Here is a 23,822-nt window from a genome sequence, read left to right as displayed (position 1 = left end):
ATGATAAATATAATGAGACATGATATATATTTTAAAATATATCAAAAATTAAAATAATACGGTGAGTTTATTGTATAATTTAATAAATATGATAATAAAAATATATATGAAAAATTATAAAAATTTTAAAGGATGCTTAATACTTTTTCAAAAAGATGCATAATAATTAAAATTTTTTATTATTTTGTTATTATTATTTTTAAATAAATATATCCAACATACAATAGGGTATTTATTATATGAAAAATTAAAATTTTAATATATAATATGATACATGATCGAACTGATTTTTTTATTATCAATGCTATTTCACAAAAGAATGTAATATTTTTACCCGAAAACCTAAGGGAGAGAATCAAGAGAAAATCAGATAGAATTCCAAAAAAATAATAATAATCAATATTTGTGAGAAATTTTCTAATACAGGATTTACAGTATTAATTCACATTAACATAGGATTTACAGAATTGGGGCACGTATGATTTAAAAAATATTTTATTATTAACCTTAAAAGATTATATTGATAATTATTGAATATAAATTATTATTATTATATTTAATAAAATTAAATAAAAATAAATAAGTATAAATAATTAATTTGGTAATAAAAAATATTAATTATTTTAAAATATTTTGTATATTATTTATTATATTAATTGAAAATGAGATTATTTTTAACTTAAAAATTAATAAATAAGGATATAATTATAATCAATATTTTTAAAACTAGATCGATGATAAAACCAGTTGTCCCATTAGTCATGGTTCGATCGGTTCAATTAGAGAATCGATCGGTTCAGTTTATTATTAAATTATAATGAATAGATTTTACTTAAAAATTTATAAAAAATAAAATTAATCAAGATATTCATATCTATGAAGATTAAAACATATCATTTTTTAGGAGTAACAATTATTTATTTGATTTCAATGAAATAATTAAAATAAAAAAGTCTCAATCTCATAATATAGAAAAAAAATATAATTCTATAAATTATTTCTTATAGAAGACATTTCAATAGATATGAGATATTTTTTTCTTTTTTATTTTATTTTTTCTTATAAGCCTTTAAAATTTTATTTAGTCTAATAAAACATAATAAAATTACTCAAAAATTCAAAAATTTGGTCAAACATAGTTTTTCGTCGGTTCAATTGATCAAATTCGATTTTTGATTAGGTTTAATTAAGTCAATTAAAAAATCATATTTTTATATTAACCGAATCAAATTTAAAACTGATTTTCAATTTAATCAATCGAACTGATTACTTCGATCTAGTTTTAAAATAATTGGTTATTATATTTTTCTATCTAACTAAGAGATAATAATTAGATTGTCCTTTATATTATATATTATGTTATTATTGATAATAAAAGGTAATAAATTTTTTTTTATTAATTATAAACTAAATAAAATAATATAAATAATAAAAATTCGGTTAACAGCTGTTTCGGTGGTTCGGTGTGAAAATATTTCGGAACGGCTGCGAGCTTTCTTAGATGAGACCAATTACCTGTTCCTGAGTTGCTGAATGAACCCGCAAGAAATCTTCATGGCACGTCCAATTGGTAAAATTAATCAACTCCGGCAGTTTAATTTCAGTCCAAAAATCATCACCATCGCCGTCACCTTTGTCTTCTTCAGATATCTTCCGCCTCTCACTATTTTTCTTCGCCGCCGCTGCTGCTGCCGCTGCTTGGCGAATATCCTTGGCGTTGCATGTGGGAGGGACGGGAAGTCGGTGGACTTCATCGGGAAAATTCAGCAAAGCTTTGTTTCCTTTGAGACAATAACAAGCGCAATCGTATGCACAAGCCGCCATCTCCGGCGTTTCAAAAGAACCCAGCCAAATCCTTGTCTTCTTCCTTGGCTCTCGAATTTCAGAAACCCACTTCCCCCAGTGCCTTCTCCTGACTCCTCGATACTTTTTGTGCTTTGCAGATTCTTGCTCAACTACTCTAGACATTTCTGTGTCCTCCATTTGAGCTTCGAGTGTCATATAAAGACTGTTGTCTCTGAAACAATAATTTAATTTCAACGCTATTTATTATTTGAAATAAGTTACATTTGGAATTTTATTCATCCATTTCTACACGCAGAAGATCGAGCTTCCAGCTACATTAATTTCCCTGGAACCCAGACAAGGACGTGGCCATGTGGAGAGAAAATCTTGATAAAACAGATGGCCTAGAATGAACGTCAACTTTTCGTCACGCTCCCCCTCCAAGGTTTCTTCTGGGGCCCTGCAGATTTGGCATTTGCCCACTTGAATGACGACCGTTAGTTTTATTTATTTTTTATTCAATCTCAACATAACTCAATACCTAATATTTAACTTAAATATTTAGATATACCCAAAGAGATGATAAAGATTTAATTGTTAGAAAAATTTTCGGATATAGAATTCATTGGGGGTCTTTAATGAGGAGAATCTAATAAACTATTATAAAAAAAAGTTAGATCTAATTTTCCAATACATTATATGATTATTCACCTGTAAAAATATCATTATTTTAAAAATATATAACGAAAGAATACCAATTTCATTATATATATAATTGATTCGATATCAATTATAGCATATCAAATTTGTCTGAATTCATAAATATTTTCAAACATTCTATAATCCGTATGTATAACATTTCCTTCAGATTAATTACGTAAATAAATCCTAAAATACAGTGGTTAGGTTCAAAATTATTGTATTAAATAATTTAAAATTTTATAAATATAATAAAAATTTAAATCTATATTTTTTCTTTATAAAGTTTAATATTGTACTAGTTTTACACACATGCACGTGCTCTTGCTCCTTACGGTCTTCTCAGGAAGGCTAGCTTCTGCAATCATTCAGTCCTTTGTTTGGAATCATTCAAAACGTGTCGATGTGTCTTTTAAATGCCGGTGAGGGCATCTCCTCTATGTCTCCAACGTACGTAGCCGACTCTACACCACACAAAAAGCTCGATCAGCCAGACTACTAAATACGGGTATCTTTTCAAGGTTCTTTATTTTTGTTTCCACGTTTTTGAAGAAGATAATTACACTCTTATTGATACGCATTCATAATGTAGTGCTTGGCGTGAAGCAACATTCAGAGTTATTTATCACAGCAGAAGAAATACGGATGAAAAGGATAGAAATAAAAGAACTAATAATGCAGATTGATAAACAATGTTGACGTCCAATCTTATATGCAAGATGATGCACTATGTAAGTTAGGGTTAGATTTGAGTCAAGTTACGCTCAAATTAAGTTTTGAACTTGACTTATTACTAACACAACATCGTTTAATACGTACTGATTAAAACGACATCATTTTATAACAAATTTTTTAAACTTGTAAGTTTAACGAGTTAAATATCTTTAAAGTTTGAGTTTGCGTGAGTTGAGCTCATTTTACGCTTGTTTAAATTTGGTTTGAATCTAATTCTACTGTAAGTTATGTACCATAGAAATAGAAATACGAAAATGTAAAAACACATAAATAAAAATATTAAAACATATTTTTTTAAAATTATAGGGAAATAGATCGTGCAAAAATTTATAAATATAAAAAATATAAAGGGTTTTTTTTTTCTTTAAAAATATCAAATTTTTATAACAAATTTTTCTTCCAAATCTTAAAGAGTTGCAGCAGCATATGCTTCCTAATAGGCATTAAGTCAATCATACTAATAATAGTAATGTCAATAACAATAATAATATAAAAATAAATATAAAAAATATTGATAAAATGAAATGATAAAATACACTGTAAATTATTCTTATATAAACACTAGTAAATATTAAAAAAAAAACAATAAAACACCAATTTATATAACAAACCGAAGAGAAGACAACACATCTGAGAGAGTAGAGAATAATAGATGAATTCAATATAAGATTTAATGATACTTATGGTTAGAAAATATAAAATATATGTATTTAATTAATTTTATAATTTTAAGGAAATGTGATTTTTTTATAGTTATCAGTATTCTACGATATAACACAAATAGAAAATGATACGTATCATAAAATATATCGAATTAATATGATACAATAAATGAATTATACGGCATAATACATATTCTTCGATTCAATATGTATTACTGATATAGATCGATATACATTTTTAGAGAAAATGATGGTATAATAAAGATATGTGTGAAAAATTTTAAAATTTTAAATATATTTATATATTTTTTTTTAAATGATGATGTATTTATTATCATTTTATATTAATTTATTAATATTTTATTATTTAAAAATTATATTATATAATACGATACGATACATAATATAAAAAATTAAATTTTAAATATATGATTCGAATATCAGTTACCATGGTTTCTTTCCCAAAGCACGTTTCAACATTTTTTAAAAATTATGAAATATCAAAAGAAAAAAATGTTTTGTGTCAATTTTGGAGCATTTCAAAAATAAAAGTTTCGAAAATACAAAAACATGACCCTTATATAATATGATGTTGCACAGTTAATGCTTGTTGAGCACTGACCATCCACAATAGAGGACCAAGTTAACACGCAAAGGAAAGTAGACTGTCAGGACGGAGGAAGCTGCCCTCATTAAGAGTTGGGAGGCCATCGCCACCCGAGACCTAAGACTAGTTTCCTTGTCAAAGAAAAAAAAAAAAGACAAACTGTTCACTTATATTTGAAATTTTGATAAAATATTATAACCAGGTAACGGTAATAATGATATATTATTATATAATTAAACATATAAAAATAAACCTAAAAAAAGTCAAAAAAGCCTTCTTAAATTACCTTTTTTTTTTATGAAAAATGAGAATTTAAATACTCTTTTAGTCTTGAAATATTATAAGCTTAATATTTTTAAAATACCAATATAATTAAAGTATATTTTCTTTAGTTTATAAAATATATAAATATATAAATATTATAAGATTTATATCACCTTCATCTTTAAAGAATAAACAAATTATTATTTTTTTTAATTTTAAAATTGATCACTTACCTTCATATATTCAATAAAAAAAAATCAAAATCCAAAATTTAATTCTAATCAATCTCAAATATGTAATTACATTGATTGCAATTAATATTAAAATCAAAATCATATTGAAATAATATAATTTTGATTAAAATCGCACTCATCTAATCCGATCATTGGTAAAATTCTATTGCCGGTGACTGATTTAGATTCTAATTTTTTTTAATGAAACAAGCATGAAAATATTTTTAGTAAATTTGGGAGGTAAATGTTTTATATTTATTAATATTTATATATTAAAAGTTATTAAATGTATTTTTATCTTTTCAATGTGTTTATTTTAAAAATTAACTAATTTTACTAATAATGTATTTTTATCATTGAAATAGTAAATGATTTCTATCACTAATAATGTTGAATCATGGATCGTGCTACATGTCTTAACATATTAATGGACTAGTCTAAAGGTGGTAAAATGGGTTGGTCATTTACTTAACTTGTAGGTAACTCATCTAAATTCGGGTATGAATTTTATATTTTTAGACCCATACACATTTAGAATTTGTATCCACGAGTAATGAATTTTTATAGGTAGATCGGGTATGTCTAAGGGCACAAGTGAGTTACCTTTTTTTTTTTTTCCATTTCAACATTAAACTTATAATATATCGAACACAAATTTCACATATTTTTTATCGACATTAAATGAACTTAAATCCACCTCAAAATGAAAAAAATTATTGTATTGAAAACAAATTTAAAAAATATAAACATTAAACACTTTGTTATAAATATTTATTCTTTATTTAATATTAAAATTCTTCAAATTTATAAAAATATTTTTATAATTTGAAGTAAAATTTTATTCTCCCATAGAATATTTATATACTTAAAAAGAAAAATATTGAAAATTAAGAAAATAATATATGAAAATAATAAAAACAAAAGAGAAATAGTGAAAAATTAATATTAACAAGTCACCTTGTATCTGTCGAATCGGGTATGAGTTTTAAAAATTATTATTCGTATAACTTTACTTTTTTTCGATCCGTGCCCATTTTAGATGCACCATTATCAACCCAATCTGACTGGACCGTTTGCCAAGTTTAGACCAATCCAAACCATTAAGCCCCAATGGGCAATATAGCCCACTGCCCTATCTAAACATAGATACAACAAAATTGTATGAATACATTTTGAATACACAAAATAAAGATATTGATTATATATTATTATATGATTAAATAATATTTTATTTTTAATTTAAAATTATTATAATATATTATTATATATTATCTATATTTTAATTTTTGTATACAAAATATCTGGCATGATAATTTTGGTATGTAAAAATGATGATTCCATACCATTTATTCGGTGATTCACAAGATTGCACTTACACATTCATTTATATATAAAAAACACGTGGCATTGGATTCTAAACATGGCCCACTTTTTTGACTTAATGGGTTTCCAAAAATTCACTCGCATGAGACAGGTCAACCAAGTGATAAAACTACAGCACTTGAATCCTTAACCACTAAGCAAAAAACCAAACCCTTTCTATTTCTCATACCAAAATGACCTGTAGACCCCTAAAGTTTAGGTTAATAATTTGATTCATTTTAATCAAAAATAACAATTTGACATGTACAAAAAATGGTTCACATGGAAAGTCTCACAAAGTCACGTTATTGATACTAAAAGACTTATTCAACGGAATAATGACGTATATTATTCATTTTCAAAAGTCCAAAAGACTAATTCCCACCCAAGCTTTAGTGTACCATCAACTTTCATCCGTGATGTTTTAAAACTCAAATATTCATTTATTAGCCAAAATATTATTTTATTTTTATATTTTCTGTTAGTTTAATTATAAATTACTAATTTACCCTTAAAATAACTTTTAAAATTCTTTTTTATTCAACTCTGGATGGAAGTTACATCAATCTACGTAGTCTGATTATCAGTTGATGGTGCTCTTATTCTATTTGTTTCTTGTCTAGCTTAATCAATAATTTACAAATTTTCTAAGCCTTTGATCATGCCATCTCTTAGTTGTTTGATCTGTCGTGCCTCTAGCAATTTCACCTTCCGCATTTGTCGCAACTTCTCCAACCATTACCTTTGTTGTCGACCACCATCCTTCCATCCTCCATGGTCGTCATCAACTTCTTCACCCCTATTTTCCCCCTAAAATTGGGTTTTTTCTCCCCTCTTCAACCACCACTTTTTCAATGACACCCTCTTCCCACAATTTTACCTCCATTCGCCTTGTTGCCCCCCTCTCACCTTCGAAATTGTTTTATCGATTGGCTCACTGTCAAAATCTTCCTCTTTGGATGAAGAGACAATGTCTCTTCATGTAATTTCGGTGGAGAGCCAACCGGTTAAATGATTTCGACAGTGAGAGAGGTTAGTTGGTCGAATTGAGGTAAAATGATAAAAAAAGACGTCCATAAAGGAGTGGTGGCCAAAGAGGAGAGAAAAAAACCTAAGTTTGGAGGAAAAAATAATAAATTATTTTTATTTTAATAATATTATTAAAATAATAATTTTACCCTTATATTTAATTGAGTCTTTTAACAAAAAAATTACTCATAAATGAGACTTTAGATTTTTTTAAGTTGATGGGATATCAGTTTGGGATTATATCAAACTTTGGGTGGGAACAAGTCTTTTGGCCTTGTTTTCACACCACGACACGATCTCACTCGCTCTCTTTCTCTCCTTCCGCCACGTCACCACCTTAAACCGCCCTTGCGCTAATTGTTTTCACTTTCTGCGAAATCTTTCGTTCGCCTTAGTCCAATTTCTCCTTATTTAACTCGCACTGCTTCACCTACTTTCACTTCAATTTACCTTTTCTCTGCCATTTCTTCCCCTGTTTTAAGGTTCTTCTTCATAAATAAGCAATAGCCATTTCATATTTTGTTGCGTTGGAAGTGAACTTTTGGTGTTTCAGATGGAGAACAATCAGCAATCGTTTTGGCGGTTCAGCGACCAACTCAGACTTCAAACGTCTAACTTGGCTAATCTGTCGCTCAATGATTCGATTTGGAGCAATAATTATTTGTCCAAGAGGCCGGATGAGAGGAGGAATTTCGATATAAGAGTCGGTGGTGAATTAAATTCACTCAACAGTAGTTTGAAGCCAACCAAAGGATCCGATTTTAACGGGTTCAACGGTTTTGGTTTGGGTCCGATTGGCCCACTTGTCGGCGACGGCTCTCACAAGAACGTTGGGATCAATGGAGGATTCAACAAAGGAATTTATTCGAACCCGGGAAATTTTGGTGTTACTAACAACAAGTATATGAATGGTAATTTGAAGGGGAAACAAAATAAAGAAGAAAATGAAAATGGAGGCAAGGGCGGCAAGAAGAACAGCTACAGGAAGAATCAGAACAAAAATGGTGATAATAATAATGAAACCAAGGAGAAAAGTGCAGCTGATAAGAGGTTTAAGACACTGCCACCATCTGAAGCTTTGCCCAGAAATGAAACCATTGGTGGGTATATATTTGTCTGCAACAACGACACCATGGCCGAAAATCTCAAGAGAGAGCTCTTTGGTATGTCCTTTTTGTTAATGAATTTGTTATTATTTTTCTGATATTGCTGTGATTTGATCTGTCAGATCTTTTTAAACTTTTGTGTTAATTGTTTATAGGTTTGCCACCACGTTACCGCGATTCAGTGCGAGCTGTAACCCCAGGCTTGCCCCTTTTCCTCTACAACTACACCACCCACCAACTCCATGGAGTTTTTGAGGTTTGCCTAATGAATTGGGATCTGTTTTAACAAGATCAATCTGTTAGATTTATTTTGCATAAACAAATAAAATCATTTAGTCCTAATTGCACAAATCTACGCACATGTTATAAAGTATTGAATGGAGTTGTAAGATTATATAGAACATCATGCAATTTGAATTCATAAAGCAATCAAGATTAACTGGTAGTCTATTCTGAAACCTTCGGAATGATAGCTTTCAATGGTAAAAGCTATAATGTTTGGTTTTGGAGTGGAGACTTCATCAATATATCATAAGTTAATGGACAAACGGTTCATACTAATATTGTCGATCTAGATTATATGCCCATCTGAAAACTGTCATTGTATTATTTAATTATTCAGTTTTGTTAAACCAAAATCATATTAATGTTAATCCACGTCAGGAAACTTTAGAACAATCAACTTATTGTCTCCATATTTCACTGATATTCATTTGTTATGAATGTTTAGGCTGCGAGTTTCGGTGGAACAAACATTGATCCAACAGCCTGGGAGGACAAAAAATGCCCTGGCGAATCTCGCTTCCCAGCTCAGGTGATTTTTATTTAGATTGCTCTCAGATCAATTGCAGGCCCTTTCATTTGTAAACAAATTTTGTTTGTTTACAGGTCCGAGTTTTCAAGAGAAAAAATTGTGTGCCATTGGAGGAGGATTCCTTCAGGCCAATTCTCCATCACTATGATGGCCCCAAGTTTCGCCTTGAGCTTAGTGTGCCAGAGGTAATGTAAATTTACAGGACATGGGATATTTTCTGCAATTCAATGGATGCAGTTTGTTATATTGATTGGAATTTTTGCAGGCTCTTTCACTCTTGGACATATTCGAGGAGCAAGACCCTGAAGCAGTCAACCAAAACCAAGCAATCCTCTACTGATACAGATACACCAGTTAGGTAGAAATGGAGTCCACTAAAACGATACAGAAAGAATAAATTGAGTGCCTTTTGATGTAAAACTTTTTCTTGAGGCTGTTTTGGGTTTGGAATGATAGAAATATGCATTTGTTTATTCTGTGTAAGCTTAAGATATGAACCATGAAAGCAAAATAAGAAGTTCAGTCATGTTAATAATCGGAGTTTCTGAGTCTCCTCTTTAAGACTTGAAAACAGACCTTTCGTCTGTAGTTCTGAACTGAAAATTGAGTACCCTTTTTATTAATTTGGTAGGCATTGAATGAAAAAGAAGCTCATGTTAAGTTTTTTTTTACACAAATTTTATTTTAGGTTAATTTGATATGATTCGAAATTAAATCAAATAATATTAAAGTTTACACGAAAATTACCTGACATGAGCTGAATCAATTTGAATATTTTCGAGAAATATTATTTTAATAGAAATTGTTAAGGATAAACTATAGAAATATTGAAAGACAAATCAATGGCAAATAAAATCTTTACATATTGCATATATCTTTCTATAATTATAATTACTTATATTATTTTTCATTTGTATTTAAATATTTTATATTATTATTAAATAGTAAGAATGTGATTTGGTTAATTAGATTTTTAAAACCCTTAGTACGTAATTTTTAGAATATTTGTAAACAAGACAAAATGTTATATGATATGTTTTATTAACAGTAAATTATGGTAATTTGATAAATAAATTAAAACTATAAGAACACTTTAGAGAGTAAAAATAATAGATAATTTTATGTTAAATCAATTCGAATATTTAAGGATTGAATTAGGGTTAAAAAATCAGTATGATTCTAATTTCTGTCAGATTAGAGTTGAAAATCTTTGAAACGAAACTTGAATTAATATGATACGAATATGATCCAACGACACAAATGATCAAGTTTAAGTTTAACTTCTTTATATGTTTTATTCAAGAATATTAATAAATAATGTTACATTATCGAATCTTGTTTGAACTTGACTCTCCATATTGAGATCAAGTTGTCAAATTTGAATTCAATTGTATCAAATCTAATTAAATTTAAATTTAAACTCAAACTCCACTCTTTGGGACCAAAACAAAATATAAGCAAATTCAAACACGATTGGCTCGAGGCCATCCCTACTTACCAAGTTGACATAAGAGAGTTTGAGTATTTCAATGCCGTTGAACTTGAAATCCAGGACTAGTAGTTGAGCCATCTTTGTGGAAAAGCAGTGGGTGGTGACTCACTCCAGCCAATTATCTTCTGCCACCTTTTTTTTTTTCTATAATTAGAGACGTACCCATATTTATTAGATAGATAAACTTAAGATATAGTGATCAAACTTACAACTATTATATCTAGTAAATCAAAATTTCACAAACGTAACAGTAATTTGAATCTAGACTCGAATCTATACTTTATCTTAAAATTTTTAATACTCTATCAATTTTACTAACCTTCGAAATCATTCTGTCCACAAGCAAACCGATTCCTACTTCTCTAATGGACATAACAAGAAGACTTGATTTCTTCAAACTTCACAGGACTTGACCGAAAGCTCAATTCTCATTAGATTTAATTAGTTTACTAATGATGGTCAACGAATACGTTCTGATAAGTAATATTTTTCATCCTTATTCCCTGCTTGTCAATTATTTGCTCCATGTGCTCTTCAGTTGCAGTGCCGCATAAACCGGAGAAGAAACAATCGAGATTTCAAACTTCAATCTTTTCAAACACTGACCAGGGTGCAGCCTAGTCCAGCCGCTCGTGAGTTATTTGTACTGGTGATGGTCTAGAATGGGAGGAGACAGTCATTGGAGACAGAGAGTAAAGAAAAAGAATTCTAAAAATTATAAAAAAATTAAGATTAGATAAAATTATTAATTTTTAAAATTAAAAAAAAGATAAAATTATAATCTTCAAATATTAATAGTAAAAATGGTGTTTTCAGTCTTATCAACACATGGGTGTTTGTGCTTAACTGTCTCTTATTATCTATGAAAATAATAGCTTGATAGATGTACAGAGAGGGACACTAATTTGTGCTTTTTCGGTGGTTTTCTTTTCTCCCCATGAGTTGGTGCTTGCTCTAGAAAAGGGGTTGCTTTGGGTTTTTGGCTGGTTGTCTTGGTGGGTGGTCCTCCTTTGGCTACTGCACTTAGGTTGTTTTTGCCCTTTTGGGCGGCCTTTTTGCTTAATATATTCACTTATTCAGTGAAGGAAAAAATGGATGGATATTTAAATTTTCGAAAAATTGAGAATACGGGCTTGATAATACATGGTAGGAATATGCCTTTTGGCCTACCCAAAACTTACACCGGCGCAAATCTTTTATATCATAATTTGATAAATTCTATTTGATCTCTCAACTTTTAAAATTTTCATATATGACCCAGTATCAAGTAAGGGTAATTTATAAATAATTAAATATATAAGTTTCAAATTTTAACTATAATTCATCGAATCGAGATGGGTAAGCAATTCTAGGTTAAAAACACGTATGCTATTTTCCTGTCCACTGTATGTGAATAGTGTTTTTAAGTGATAATTTAAAACTTATATATAATATTTAAAAGCAAAACCAAAATCATCACGGGTCCATAGCTCAGTGGTAGAGCATTTGACTGCAGATCAAGAGGTCACCGGTTCGAACCCGGTTGGGCCCTTTTCTCTTAAAAAATTATATTTTTTTAATTTTTACCTTTGACATTATTAATTATTATAGTTTTGATCCATAGTAGTTTAATTCAGTTGAAATCTACATTAAATTGAGGCCTTAATTTTGACCTATACTCACTCCAAGTTTGGTTCGATTGACATTACCAACTAGTATAATTTTGATCTATACTCACTTCAAGTTTGATTCAATTTAATTCGATTAAAATCTATCATTAAATTAAGGCTTTTAGTTTTAATCCATACTGTCTCCAAGTTTGGTTTGGTTGGAATCCTCCCTTAAACTGAGGCCTCGTCATACATATATTTGTCAAACTTTGAGCATGATCTGATGGGCTTAATTGGTCTAATAGCTACGATCATGAATAGCTGTGGAAAATGTAAAATTTTTGTCGATACTTACCCAGAAATTTAGATGCCCAGTTTGTTTAATTTAGCACGGAATCCGGCTCACGGGGTACCAAATGCATAACCCCTAGCCCTGAATTTTGAACTTCTCTGTTTCTAATATGTCGTTTTTCAGTATTTTTTATCCAATTATTCCATTCTTCTGCTTGGATTATTATCATTTTTTCTTAATTAATCCTTGCAACGGTCTACTGTCACATGGCGCCGATTAAAGCTTTGAAAAATACTCTCTAATGTCTCCTCTGACATGCAGCAATTACCTCCCCACTAATTTTTGCCATAGATTCCGCAGTTTATATACAACTTAAGTTCTTGTATGTAACAACCTGCAGAGATTTTGTAATGGGTAATTGTTCTTTCAAAGGGACAGCTGATGGTTTCCCAAGCTCCACCCGGATTTTGACAGATTCCGGGACTGTACTGGAGTTGAAGAACCCGAAATTAGCTAGAGAAGTTCTTGAAGATTATCCAGGCTATGGAATTTTCCCTCGAGGCCATGTCTCATCACCGTTGGCTGACGATGAACGTCTCGTTGGCGGCCAATTTTACTATCTCCTTCCCTGGAGAAGATTGAGCGGCCGAAGATGTCATCTGCAGAGTTTGTGGACAGTTTGGCATGCGGGTCTGCTCTGGAAGTGTTGCCATCGGATGGGAATGGCGTTTGGAAAGTGAAGCTGGTGATTAGTACAAAGCAGTTGGAGGAAATTTTCTCGGAAGAGGTTAACACAGAGGCCTTGATTGAGAAAATGAGAATGGCTGCCTGCTCAGCTAGCCGCCTCACGCCCAGGCGGACCAAGAACTCTTGGCTGGTGGGCTGGAGGAAGCCAGCACTTCTCAATGTAAATTGTAAGTCTTAATACATGCTTGCACTATTCAGAAAATCAACATTAGTTAAAACAGGGGATCTGCTGCCACTCAACAATGAGTGGGGACCAAGATCAGGCCAATTTTTCTACCATATAAGGACAAAGAGAAAAGGATCCTTCTTCTGCTAGACAAAAGAGAAAAGGGATCCTTCTGTTCAATCTAATCATTTTCTAAACTCAAGAAAACATTATGTGAATTCTCAAAATTACTCTGGTAATATCCCAGGTTCACTTTACCACAAAAACAAGAACACTCTCTGCAATTGTTCCCCTAGAAAAATAATAGAACAATGAAAACCAAATCATTGTAAAAACTTTCTTGCATTACTGTTTAAGCACACTCCACTTACAATTCTACTGCAGTTATCAAATAATATCTTCGAATAATTACGTTATTGTATTGGTGCAATTTCCAGTATCATCGCCACATAATGAAAATGATCAACTCTGTTACGAAAAATCTCATTTCATTGATTGTTAGCAGAGTTAATAGACAACTAAATTGGGAATTAGCAGTTCAAAAGGAAGAAACAAGAATATTTAGTTGGAGCTTGGAAGCATTTTAACTACAAAATCAAACCATTGTCAAGCTTCAAGAGCAATCCCAACTCTATTTGCAGCACATCTCTGTAACAGAGGATCTTCAATCTACCAGGAACTTGCTTTCGTCGCTGCAAATGTTCACAGTTGAAGTCTCCATTAGCACGTACTCAAAAAAGAGGAACAACCCATGATAAATTTTTGAACACAAAGAATGACTAACATCTAATCTAGAAAAAATATGAACCAAATAACAAATTGGAAAATCAACTAAGCCAATTGCTCTCAATTTTCTACAATATTTATAACAAGAATAAAGAATTTAAATTAAAGTGGAACTTGAAACCTGTTTATTTGATGATTTTTTCAGCTATTTTCGGTTTGGATTTTTCTTGTATGAGAAAATTTTCAACATGTTTTCTCACTAGCTTCTTATACAAAGGTTGGTTGAGGTCGAGATTGAGGTCGGCGGAGGCTTTTTGTCGAACCAATTTCTCGTTCAGCACGTACAAGTTTGCATCTTCTCCTTGGAGTATATTTTTCACACTCTTCTTGATTTTTCTTCTCGTTTCCTTATCGATCTGTGCTTCCATTTTCCTACGACTTGCTTCTTCCTTTTTCCTTCTTGCGCTTCTAAGCTCAGACTTCAGAGACGGCGGCGACAGGGGCAGCGTCCTAGTTGTATTCTCCCCCTTAAAATTCATCTGCTACCAAGGCCAAATGACTATTTTTCACTCACACTTTGATGAAATTATATGTATCACATTTTAAGTTTAAAAATTTTATTTTTTATCCATCTTTAAAGGTAATGTTATTTTTGCTGATTTATAATATGCCTAGATAATACTTATAAAATATATTTTTACTTTAACAATTTTAGATTTTACTTTTAACTCATTTTCCTCTTCTCTTTTTCAATATATATAAAATATATTTTTTATATTTTATTCAAAGCTCTTCTTTCGAACATGTTAATAGAATCGTATTTTCTTTCTTTTTCTCTTTTCAACTATCACAAATAAAAAATGTTATCACAAGGAAATAGTCAATTATTGAATTTTGTGGAATCACTGAGTTACACCTTAGGTTTCTAATAACTCACCTTCGTGCCTATCTTTTGAGTTCATCATTATTAGATTGCCAATCCCCATCTTTTTAATTTTAGCACTTGTAACACTTTGGCAATTAAGTCATAAGAGTAGATAATTGACGATTATTTACTCGGTGATCAAGTCCTTTCAAAGACGGTTTATCCAAAAGTTAAGCTGTCATCAATTTAGTTACTCACTAGTTGTAGTCGAAAAATTAAAGGATGGAAAGGTGGCATTTGAGAGGAGGAAAAAAATATTTTTGTTATTTTAATAAAAATAAGGATACATTTATAATTAACACTGTCAAAAACAATTTCATAATTTTACTAAAAATGATAAATTATTAGCAAAAGTGGATGATAAAGGGTGGGCAAACGAGCTTTTTCAAATTTAAAAGCAAAATTTTCATCAAAGTTATAGTGGGAAATAGGCCAAAGGACTATTTTACCCCAAAGTTTTAGTGCATTCTTAAAGTCACACCCATAAGGTTTGAAAAACCTGAAGTCCCACCCATGGGTTAACTTTTGTTACAAAAAATATAAAATACATGATGTTTTCCTCCCACAGTTTTAAAAACTAACAACTTCACCCCTGCCTAAAGTTTTCTAACTTTCAAAAGTAACATTTCTCCTCCCCCCCAAAATCTAGGGTTTATTTTCCAGAGGTTCTCCGACTACTATCTTCAACCACCAGAGAAAGAGCTTTAACCCACCATCTCACCGACCACCTCTAAAGCTTTCAGATGATACACCAAAAACTCATCTTTGTCGACTTTGTCGATTCTTCTGGAATCGACAAAGTCTTCATCGATTCTAGATGAATCGACGGAGACAAGAGACTTCATCGGTTCATTTGGAATCGACAAAGATTTCATCGATTCGTCTGAAATTGATGAATACGTGTTTTTGTTGCCTCTTATTCCATCAAAAAATGAAGATCTGGTGGTCGACGAGTAGTGGGTTGAAGCGTTGTCGTCGGTTGTCAGAGAACATATGGAAAATAATTCCTAGGTTTAGGGGGGAAATATTACTTTTGAAAGTTAGAAAACTTTAAATAAGAGTGAAGTTATTAGTTTTTAAAACTATGGGGGGAAAAATATAATAAATTTTATATTTTTTTATATAATTAATAAAATGATGATTTTACCATTACTTTTTTTAAACGAAAGTTAACTTATAAGTGTGAATTCGGGTTTTTCAAATCTCATGGATGTGACTTGTTGTGCACTAAAACTTGGGGGTGAAATAGTTCTTTGCCCTGGGAAATAACCATTCTACCATAGCTAAATTATAAAAGCAAATATATCATACCTCTGACTAAAAGTTAAGCCTTTGAATTTATTTTAAAATGATGAATAATAGAATTCGATCTGAATTGAGCTTATCACCAACCGAGTTTGGATTAAAGTTATAATGTCTGGTTTAAACTTGAATTTGAACTCATTTGGGTTTGCATATAATATCATAAAAGAGTTATTGATAGGATAAATTGTATCGTCAGGGGATTAAATAATATTATAAATGAGATGAACAATGTTATCAAATAAAAAAACAAATTGGTCTTTCATCAAGTTGCTGAACTAAAACTCTAAGTCAAAATTCACTTGTTCTAATTGAATCATAGATTTGATTTGAGTTAGCTTAGATCATATTTACCCTTGGATTCCCACGGGAGAAGGAGGTCAACATCTGGATTCCTAATGCAAGGCAAATATTTGCGATAGGTTTAAGATTTTCATTTTCCCCATGAAAATGATGAACTTGGAAGAAATCTGCACCTGTCAGCCTCCAACAGAGCAAATGTACTACATATTTTGAGAAAATCACAAGAGAGAGTAAAGGGCATATCTTCCACTAAAGCTTACTTCTTGAATTTCCATGGACCTTTTTTCTTGCTGCAAAAGAACATATTAATATGTCAGCTCAGTCTTGCCAATTTGGTAAAATGTTGACTGCAGATTCAGAAAAAAAACCACAGAAGAGAAGGTCAATCAGGCAAATTAAGTTAAGAGGATTTCATCTGGGCAGTGGGCACAACCCTTTCTAACGTGGACGAAAATATTACTGGAAAGCAGGGTTGGATTCTAATCGAATTGAGTTCGAGCTTATCAAACTCACTTCAAAGGTGTTCAAATTTAGCTTGTTTGAGAAGAATCAAACTTGAGTTTGAGCTCGAATCGAACTTTAAGCTCGGTTTAATATTATAACTAAATAAAATTGATTAAAATGACCCCCTTTGATATGTATCAGTTAAAATGACGTCGTTTTAGTTGATTCATATCAAATTTTTTCACTGAACATCCCTAAAACTCGAGTTTGAACTCGAAAATATTTAACTCTCAAGCTCAAACTCGCTTAAGTTGAGCTCATTCCAATTTGAACTTGAACAAATTCGGTTTGAATCTAACCATACTAGTAAAGACATCAAAACTGGTACCAACTCGTAAACCAGTAATGGATAAGCATCCAGTCACCAACTTTGTAGTTTTTACTAGTTAAAACAGTGGGACAAATGTACACCAAAACTACAAGAAGAGAGCCATCAGCCATGAAGCACCAGCATCGGCTACTGCTAAGGTACTTGGGACATGTCTTTGTCAATGATAGAGTGATTTAAAAGCAAAATTCTGGAAATAAAAATCCAAAAATATAAGCCAACTAATCTTTATTACTAGGTTATGAACTCCATGAACGTTTGATTCACCAACTGATTCAAGCATTCTAGGCATACCCACTAATGGTGGAAAGGTCTAAGAGCTTCTGGTGAAGAAGGATCTTGAATTAATCCATATCATTGGAAGTTAAGGTTAATCGTAACTTACAGTATAACATACTTAGTCTAATAGTCCATCTCACATGAATACATTATTTGTTTTAGACACATAATTTATTATGTTTTTATTTTCGGTATTTAAAATCAAAATATTTATTGACAAATTAAAAAGTTTATATACTATTTAATCAGTTTTATTTTAGCATCTTAAACAATATAAAATATGTATACAAACTCAATATCTCTTTCATATTTTACTAATGTGGAATTTGCCTCACCTCTCACAGAACTCGGTGTTCCTGTTAAAGTTTGTCTCTCGATCACTCAAAAAGATATATAAAATGTCGTTGATACCATTTATAATATCTTTACTCTAATAGTTTTGTTTACTATCAATAAATTATCCACAAATATTAGGTTTTATCCATATGGCCTTCCCAGAAGCAATAATTTCAAAGGTGTATTTTCTTCAAAAATAAATTTATACAAATGAAAATGTACCATCCATGTTAGATGATATGATTAGAGGGGTGAAAAGTAAGCACGAAACTAAAAGAATTTAAAGAAAATGGGTTTACTGGGAAGGGAGGTTGGTAGGTTGGTTGGTGGCAGAATCTGATTGGACAGGAAGAGGGCCAGGTGGTAGAGGAGAGAGGTCATCTTCCACAACAGAAACCGAAGAAGAAAGAGAGAGAAGACTTGAAGAACAAGGCTTGAAAGGGTATTTGAATGAAGACGTGTAAGGACGTTGAGTTTGAGGAGGCGTTGGTAAAGAGATAAGCGCTGTTGCAGCTAGTCCTGGCCACTGGCCGGTTTGGCCCATGAACCAGACGGAAATTGGTCCGTTCAAAACCATAATCGTCAAAACTAGAATTGGTATGAATCGGAATCAAAACTAGATTTTAACGGTTCAATTCCGATTTTAATATTTTTAAACCGTAGAACCGTCGGTTCATAGACGATTCATAAATCGACGGATCAAAAAATTCATAAATCGGTTTTTTTATTTTTTAAATTTAAAAAAAATTAGATGAACCGGCAAACATTTGCTTTAAAACATTTGCAGGGGACCTGTGTTTGGTTGTGTCCCCTGCAAATGTTTAAAACATGGCTACTGTTTGGCTGTTTTTTTTTTTCTTCCTTAAAAAATTTTACTTATAAATATTATTCAGTCTTTCAACTCTCTCATTTCTTATTCTTAATACTCTCTTAATTCTTCAATCAAATTATCTCAAATTTAATTAAATTATCTTTTTACTTTTATCAATTCTAATTTTAATTTCTATAATTTAATTATTATTATTTTTCTATTATATAATTTCATAATTAATTATTCCTCTTGAGATTTGGAAGAATCAAAGTTTACGTAATACTATTTACTATTTTTTTATAATGAATAAAATAAATTATATAATTAATTATGAAAGATAATGAAAAAAATAATAATAATAGGTGATAAATAAAATTAATTATAAAAAATAGTAAATAGAACTACATAGAGTTTGATTCTTCCAAATCTCAAGAGAATATGTAAAAAGCTTAATTGAAAAATTAAGTCTAAATTTTTTTAAAATTTTTTTATTCTTAATTATTATAATTATTAATTAAAAAAATAAATCAGATCATGAATCAGAATCGACAATTTAATATCGATTTCGAACCGGGGTCATGAACCGAAACTGTCTGTTTCAAACAGATTACGAACCATCCTGTAACAGTTCTGATTCAGGGTTCTTATTTTTTTGAATCGTGAACCGGTTCTTATTTTCTTGAATCGTGAACCGACGGTTTCAAACCAAAACCGTCAGTTTATAAACCATGGACAAGTCTAGTTGTAGCCATTCTCGTGTCCCTCCAAGGGTTGACCCGAATTAAATTAACTCAAGTTTGAAAATAAGTTCAATCTTATTCAAATTTATTTATTTTAAATTTGAATTGAATTTAAATTAAAAGATATAACTTGTTTTAAAAATGAGTCAAATTTAAGTTAAAAAAAGTTTGATTTGATTTGATTTATAAATTTGCTAGAACACTTGATTTTATTCAAACTTGATTTATAATTCAATTTGAATTATATTAAATAATTGTTAAATGATATCGTTTTGTTTATAACTCACGCATTCTAACTATGAATTTGAATTATATATCTAAATTATATATTCGAACTATCAAATTAAATCAAATCAAATTTAAAATAAGTTATTTTTATTTGAATCAAATTCAAACTATTCTCAATATTGGCTTAATAAATTTAAACTAAATTTAAATTAAATTATTTTTTATTTGACTAAGATTCAATTAAAAAAATATTCAAATTTAATCTGGTTTGGTTTGCATTTACTCCTGCGATCTCCTCCTTGGGAGGCTGTTTCGTCGTTTCAAATGTAAGGCTAAACTGAGATGTGGTATATGCTCTGTACTCATAGTCGTTCCGATTCTAAAGTCGAAGACGACATGTCGTTAGAATGACATAAAAACGAACAAAAAGCAGGTTCCACCGAGATTTGAACTCGGGTTATTGGATTCAGAGTCCAATGTCCTGACCACTAGACCATGGAACCCATTGATGACTGTATTCTCTTTTACATTTATTTAATGTTAACTTAAACATCTTTGCCAACAGTAAACAACGAATTGAAAGAGATGGGTAGAGTTTGTCGAATAGGTTAAATTTTAACCCTGCAAAACTGTAAATATTACTTCCTCAGAACAGACCTGTCTGCTGCTGAAAAGAAATTACAGCACCACTATTCAAAGACACCCAGCAGCCTTGGAGGCTTCACAAGTTCATAACATTCTAATAACGCAGAATTCCCCAGATCCCAATTCCATCCATTTTCTGGAATTTCACATTTCAATATCCAGAGCTCCCTCCAGATCTTGCGTAGAGCATCTCAAGGGTTTGATTTGCCATTTCAGTCTTGGCAAATTCATTCACTTAAATTGAGGCTAAATTGGGAATCATTGATCATGTATTTACCCATGCAAAAAATGAAATGAAAAATTACAAAATGAAACTATAAAGCAAAGAGAAGATAATGCAACAAAAAAGGCATCTTCTACCACAAATTGACCAAAAATGGAGGTTGACAAATCTAAAAGGACCTTCCAATGAAATCATAGAGAATTTTATGCAACTTGCTCATTCTAAAAATATTACTATTTCTTTATCTAGTTTATAAAACTTATCACTGGTATCATCTCTATTTTTCTCTTTATGCATGCACAACTTGTTGATCAACCTCTCCATCAATGAGCATCACCGAACTGTGATGGTGCACCATGTACCACCGTCCATTATGAAACTCAAACACATTAGTCATGTTAAATGGTCCCGCATCAATGTCTAAGTAGGTTTTCATGGTAACCCAAGCCATGTCTGTCAGCACTCGAGCTTTCACATCCTGAACCTGAAAATCGACCCCTTGTTCCCAATTAAATGCAAGCTGCCAACTCTGTATTACTGAGTTATACCTGAAAATGAAGGGGAAAAAAATGATTCCCTCTTATTTGATTTAAATGAAGCATGAGGTGCAACTGCAGTAACAAGTTCATGTTAACAAAATTTCAACAAAAATAATCTCCTTCATGCACAATATTTTATTTAAAAGGGCAAAAGATCCTTCAGACTACCTAACAAAGAATCTAGAAAAATCCTAACACATCAAAGCACAAGAAATCATGATTTCAAGCCACATTATCATACTGTAGAAATTTAAATGTGGTTTCACGGCATATTCTTTTAACGTTCTAACTACCTGAAAAGATAACAGAAAGAAGAATTCCCCTCCTACAAACTCTTCTTTCCCAAACCTCTGATTGACTATAACACAACTTGTATAACCTGCACTTAAACAACACATTTACTGTATAACACTCTCAACCTGTATCAATCAGACAAAGGCAGCACAAACATGATCAAATAAGATGTCCTACTTCAAATTTCACAACGCTTATCAATTTAAGGCAAGATAAAGTGTTCATCCTTTCACTTCATTATTCATGTCTCTTTTGAACATCTTTTTTCCTGCGTATGCATGTGCTTTTCTAGAATTTCAGGCAAGATAATGTGTTCATCCTTCACTTCTTTATTCATTTCTCTTTTGAACATCTTTTTCCCGCATATGTATGTGCTTTTCTAGAATTTTGGCCAAGTCCTTTCGCTCTAAGTATCCAATACTGCTATCCCCTTCATGAAAGTCTATTATATCAGCATCCAACACTCAATAAGCAAATGCTAATTCATTTCAGTAAAATAACAAAGCTTAACAGACACAAGACAAACACAATATGCATGTGGAACTTCAGAAGGCTCTTCATTTACATAGGGTTTAGATAGTGTCATCATTTTCCTCCTAGTCAACATGCAAAACTAATGAAAATATCCAGTTACACAGGGAACAAGAGATATCATATACATAGCGCATGCATAGATTTACAAGTATTTCTAGTTTCCATAAACATAGAATATTATAACCGCATGCCTACTATCACAGATATAACCTGAATATCATACACATGGAATGAAACACAAACAGGGAAAAAAAAAAAACATTAAACAAGTTATAACTAAACAATTTTCAATTAAAACCATAATTTCTAAAACAAAATAAGAGGCATCATACCCTGAAAAAAGTTCCCCTGAGGCATGAATACACTTCACATAATCAGCATTAAGCCAGAAATGACTCATCGCTGGAAGGGACCTCTCTCTGATGATGTTAAAAAATGCTGCATTCACATTCACAACAGCTCTGGTAGCTGCATAATACGCTTTCCATCCATGGAGCGGCGTGACACTATCTTGTTCCAATGTAAAATCCTTAAAAAAAAAAAAAAAAACAGAGAAAGGAAAAGGAAAAACCTTAAATGGCATCTTCCGAACAGAAGGAATCTCCGAGAACTTGTTGAACTGACCCAAGTTTGTTAAGGCTATTTAGGTAAACTACGTTTACAATAAAATACAGAAAATATAAAAGTAAAATGCGGCAATTCAATTGAATAAGATAAAGCTCAATTAACAAAATCTTTGAATGATTACATTAGCATTACCTTATGATAAAGAGCTTTCCAAGCATTATCATCATTAGCAACTTTTCTCATCAACGAATTGGTCATAGAAAGCCGACACAAACTCAGATAATCCAAATAACTGAGCGCGTGCATCGTAATCTCCGGTGCCAACTGCTCCATCATCGACGCGCCACTCCCACACTCCACCACGACCGCGGGCGTACTTCTGTCAATCTCCAACATCTCCGACTCCGCAGATTCCCGATGATTTTCGACAACACCGTTGCAGGAACACGAACAGTTACATGCCTTCTTCTTCGCCGAAGGCGCAACACCAGTGCCGTCCGTGCTTTTCGGCGATTTCGTCGATCGGACGGTGCGGAGAGAGAGGAGTAGAGCCAAAAGTGTAAAAATCGCAGCTATAAAAAAGTGAGGCGAGAAAAACGAAGAGGTAATAATCTCCATTGACAAGACATAAGAGCTACGAAGAACATGAAACCCTAGGAATTTGTATTATTCAAAAGTGCTGTGGAAAAAAAAAAAACCGAAAAGAATTTTTCGTACTTTCGCCTTTCTTTTTCCTGTCCCAATAGTTTGCTTCTTAAAAACCCTAAATTGTTTCTATTATTGTCCTGCTTTTGAAAATTATTTTGCAGAAACAGTACGAAAAGAGAAAGTGCGAGGAAGGTTTGTAACATGACTCGTGAGTCGTAACTGGCTGAAACTCGGACGTGTGGGTACTGGGTTGAGCTTAGTCCAAAACGTTTCGAGGATAATTAGGCAATAATAATATTATTCTTTAG

At 31.4% G+C, this 23,822-nt stretch overlaps 5 protein-coding genes and 2 non-coding genes across 8 annotated transcripts; 3 read left to right on the top strand and 4 right to left on the bottom strand.

Moving 5' to 3' along the window:
* Positions 1 to 1,365: 1,365 nt before the first annotated feature.
* On the bottom strand, positions 1,366 to 2,232 carry LOC123204884 (ethylene-responsive transcription factor ERF023-like). The gene has a single exon (XM_044621689.1). It carries the CDS (start codon positions 1,999 to 2,001, stop codon positions 1,498 to 1,500), a length of 504 nt encoding a protein of 167 aa, XP_044477624.1. The 5' UTR covers positions 2,002 to 2,232; the 3' UTR covers positions 1,366 to 1,497.
* A 5,513-nt stretch (positions 2,233 to 7,745) lies between these two features.
* On the top strand, positions 7,746 to 9,919 carry LOC123203838 (B2 protein-like). The gene is made up of 5 exons (XM_044620286.1): positions 7,746 to 8,539; positions 8,638 to 8,738; positions 9,213 to 9,296; positions 9,371 to 9,481; positions 9,562 to 9,919. The coding sequence occupies exons 1-5, from the start codon at positions 7,930 to 7,932 to the stop codon at positions 9,634 to 9,636; spliced, it is 981 nt and encodes a 326-aa protein (XP_044476221.1). The 5' UTR covers positions 7,746 to 7,929; the 3' UTR covers positions 9,637 to 9,919.
* Positions 9,920 to 12,247: 2,328 nt separating this feature from the next.
* Positions 12,248 to 12,319, top strand: TRNAC-GCA. Its single transcript has one exon. It is a non-coding gene; the product is annotated as a tRNA-Cys (tRNA).
* A 760-nt stretch (positions 12,320 to 13,079) lies between these two features.
* LOC123204760 lies at positions 13,080 to 13,594 on the top strand. Its single transcript, XM_044621562.1, has 2 exons — positions 13,080 to 13,235; positions 13,307 to 13,594. Exons 1-2 carry the CDS (start codon positions 13,080 to 13,082, stop codon positions 13,592 to 13,594), a joined length of 444 nt encoding a protein of 147 aa, XP_044477497.1.
* A 459-nt stretch (positions 13,595 to 14,053) lies between these two features.
* LOC123204201 (mediator-associated protein 3) lies at positions 14,054 to 14,856 on the bottom strand. The gene is made up of 2 exons (XM_044620795.1): positions 14,490 to 14,856; positions 14,054 to 14,274 (listed from the first exon to the last, which is right to left on the bottom strand). The coding sequence occupies exon 1, from the start codon at positions 14,845 to 14,847 to the stop codon at positions 14,494 to 14,496; it is 354 nt and encodes a 117-aa protein (XP_044476730.1). The 5' UTR covers positions 14,848 to 14,856; the 3' UTR covers positions 14,054 to 14,274; positions 14,490 to 14,493.
* A 5,639-nt stretch (positions 14,857 to 20,495) lies between these two features.
* Positions 20,496 to 20,567, bottom strand: TRNAQ-CUG. Its single transcript has one exon. It is a non-coding gene; the product is annotated as a tRNA-Gln (tRNA).
* A 393-nt stretch (positions 20,568 to 20,960) lies between these two features.
* Positions 20,961 to 23,753, bottom strand: LOC123204657 (F-box protein SKIP8-like). 2 transcript variants are annotated; one of them, XM_044621436.1, is made up of 4 exons: positions 23,059 to 23,753; positions 22,632 to 22,828; positions 21,765 to 21,850; positions 20,961 to 21,480 (listed from the first exon to the last, which is right to left on the bottom strand). In XM_044621436.1, the coding sequence occupies exons 1-4, from the start codon at positions 23,482 to 23,484 to the stop codon at positions 21,467 to 21,469; spliced, it is 723 nt and encodes a 240-aa protein (XP_044477371.1). In that variant the 5' UTR covers positions 23,485 to 23,753; the 3' UTR covers positions 20,961 to 21,466. The 2 variants fall into 2 exon arrangements, with proteins under 2 accessions (XP_044477371.1, XP_044477370.1); XM_044621435.1 differs by lacking the exon at positions 21,765 to 21,850 and having other exon boundaries at positions 23,059 to 23,748.
* Between the last annotated feature and the right edge of the window lie 69 nt (positions 23,754 to 23,822).

Source organism: Mangifera indica, chromosome 20, assembly GCF_011075055.1.
Source record: "Mangifera indica cultivar Alphonso chromosome 20, CATAS_Mindica_2.1, whole genome shotgun sequence".
Lineage (NCBI taxonomy): Eukaryota > Viridiplantae > Streptophyta > Magnoliopsida > Sapindales > Anacardiaceae > Mangifera > Mangifera indica.
This window is presented reverse-complemented; position numbering and strand designations above follow the sequence as displayed.

Excerpts from the sequence above, each read along its gene's own strand:
- LOC123204884 (XM_044621689.1), bottom strand. The coding sequence starts at position 2,001 with ATGACACTCGAAGCTCAAATGGAGGACACAGAAATGTCTAGAGTAGTT.
- LOC123204760 (XM_044621562.1), top strand. The coding sequence starts at position 13,080 with ATGGGTAATTGTTCTTTCAAAGGGACAGCTGATGGTTTCCCAAGCTCC. Across the intron at positions 13,236-13,306 it reads GAATTTTCCCTCGAGGCCAT|ATTGAGCGGCCGAAGATGTC; the intron begins GTCTCATCACCG and ends TCCCTGGAGAAG.
- LOC123204657 (XM_044621435.1), bottom strand. The coding sequence starts at position 23,484 with ATGGAGATTATTACCTCTTCGTTTTTCTCGCCTCACTTTTTTATAGCT. Across the intron at positions 22,829-23,058 it reads GGAAAGCTCTTTATCATAAG|GATTTTACATTGGAACAAGA; the intron begins GTAATGCTAATG and ends TTTTTTTTTAAG. Across the intron at positions 21,481-22,631 it reads TCAGGGGAACTTTTTTCAGG|GTATAACTCAGTAATACAGA; the intron begins GTATGATGCCTC and ends CTTCATTTTCAG.
- LOC123203838 (XM_044620286.1), top strand. The coding sequence starts at position 7,930 with ATGGAGAACAATCAGCAATCGTTTTGGCGGTTCAGCGACCAACTCAGA. Across the intron at positions 9,297-9,370 it reads AATCTCGCTTCCCAGCTCAG|GTCCGAGTTTTCAAGAGAAA; the intron begins GTGATTTTTATT and ends GTTTGTTTACAG. Across the intron at positions 9,482-9,561 it reads TTGAGCTTAGTGTGCCAGAG|GCTCTTTCACTCTTGGACAT; the intron begins GTAATGTAAATT and ends GAATTTTTGCAG.
- LOC123204201 (XM_044620795.1), bottom strand. The coding sequence starts at position 14,847 with ATGAATTTTAAGGGGGAGAATACAACTAGGACGCTGCCCCTGTCGCCG.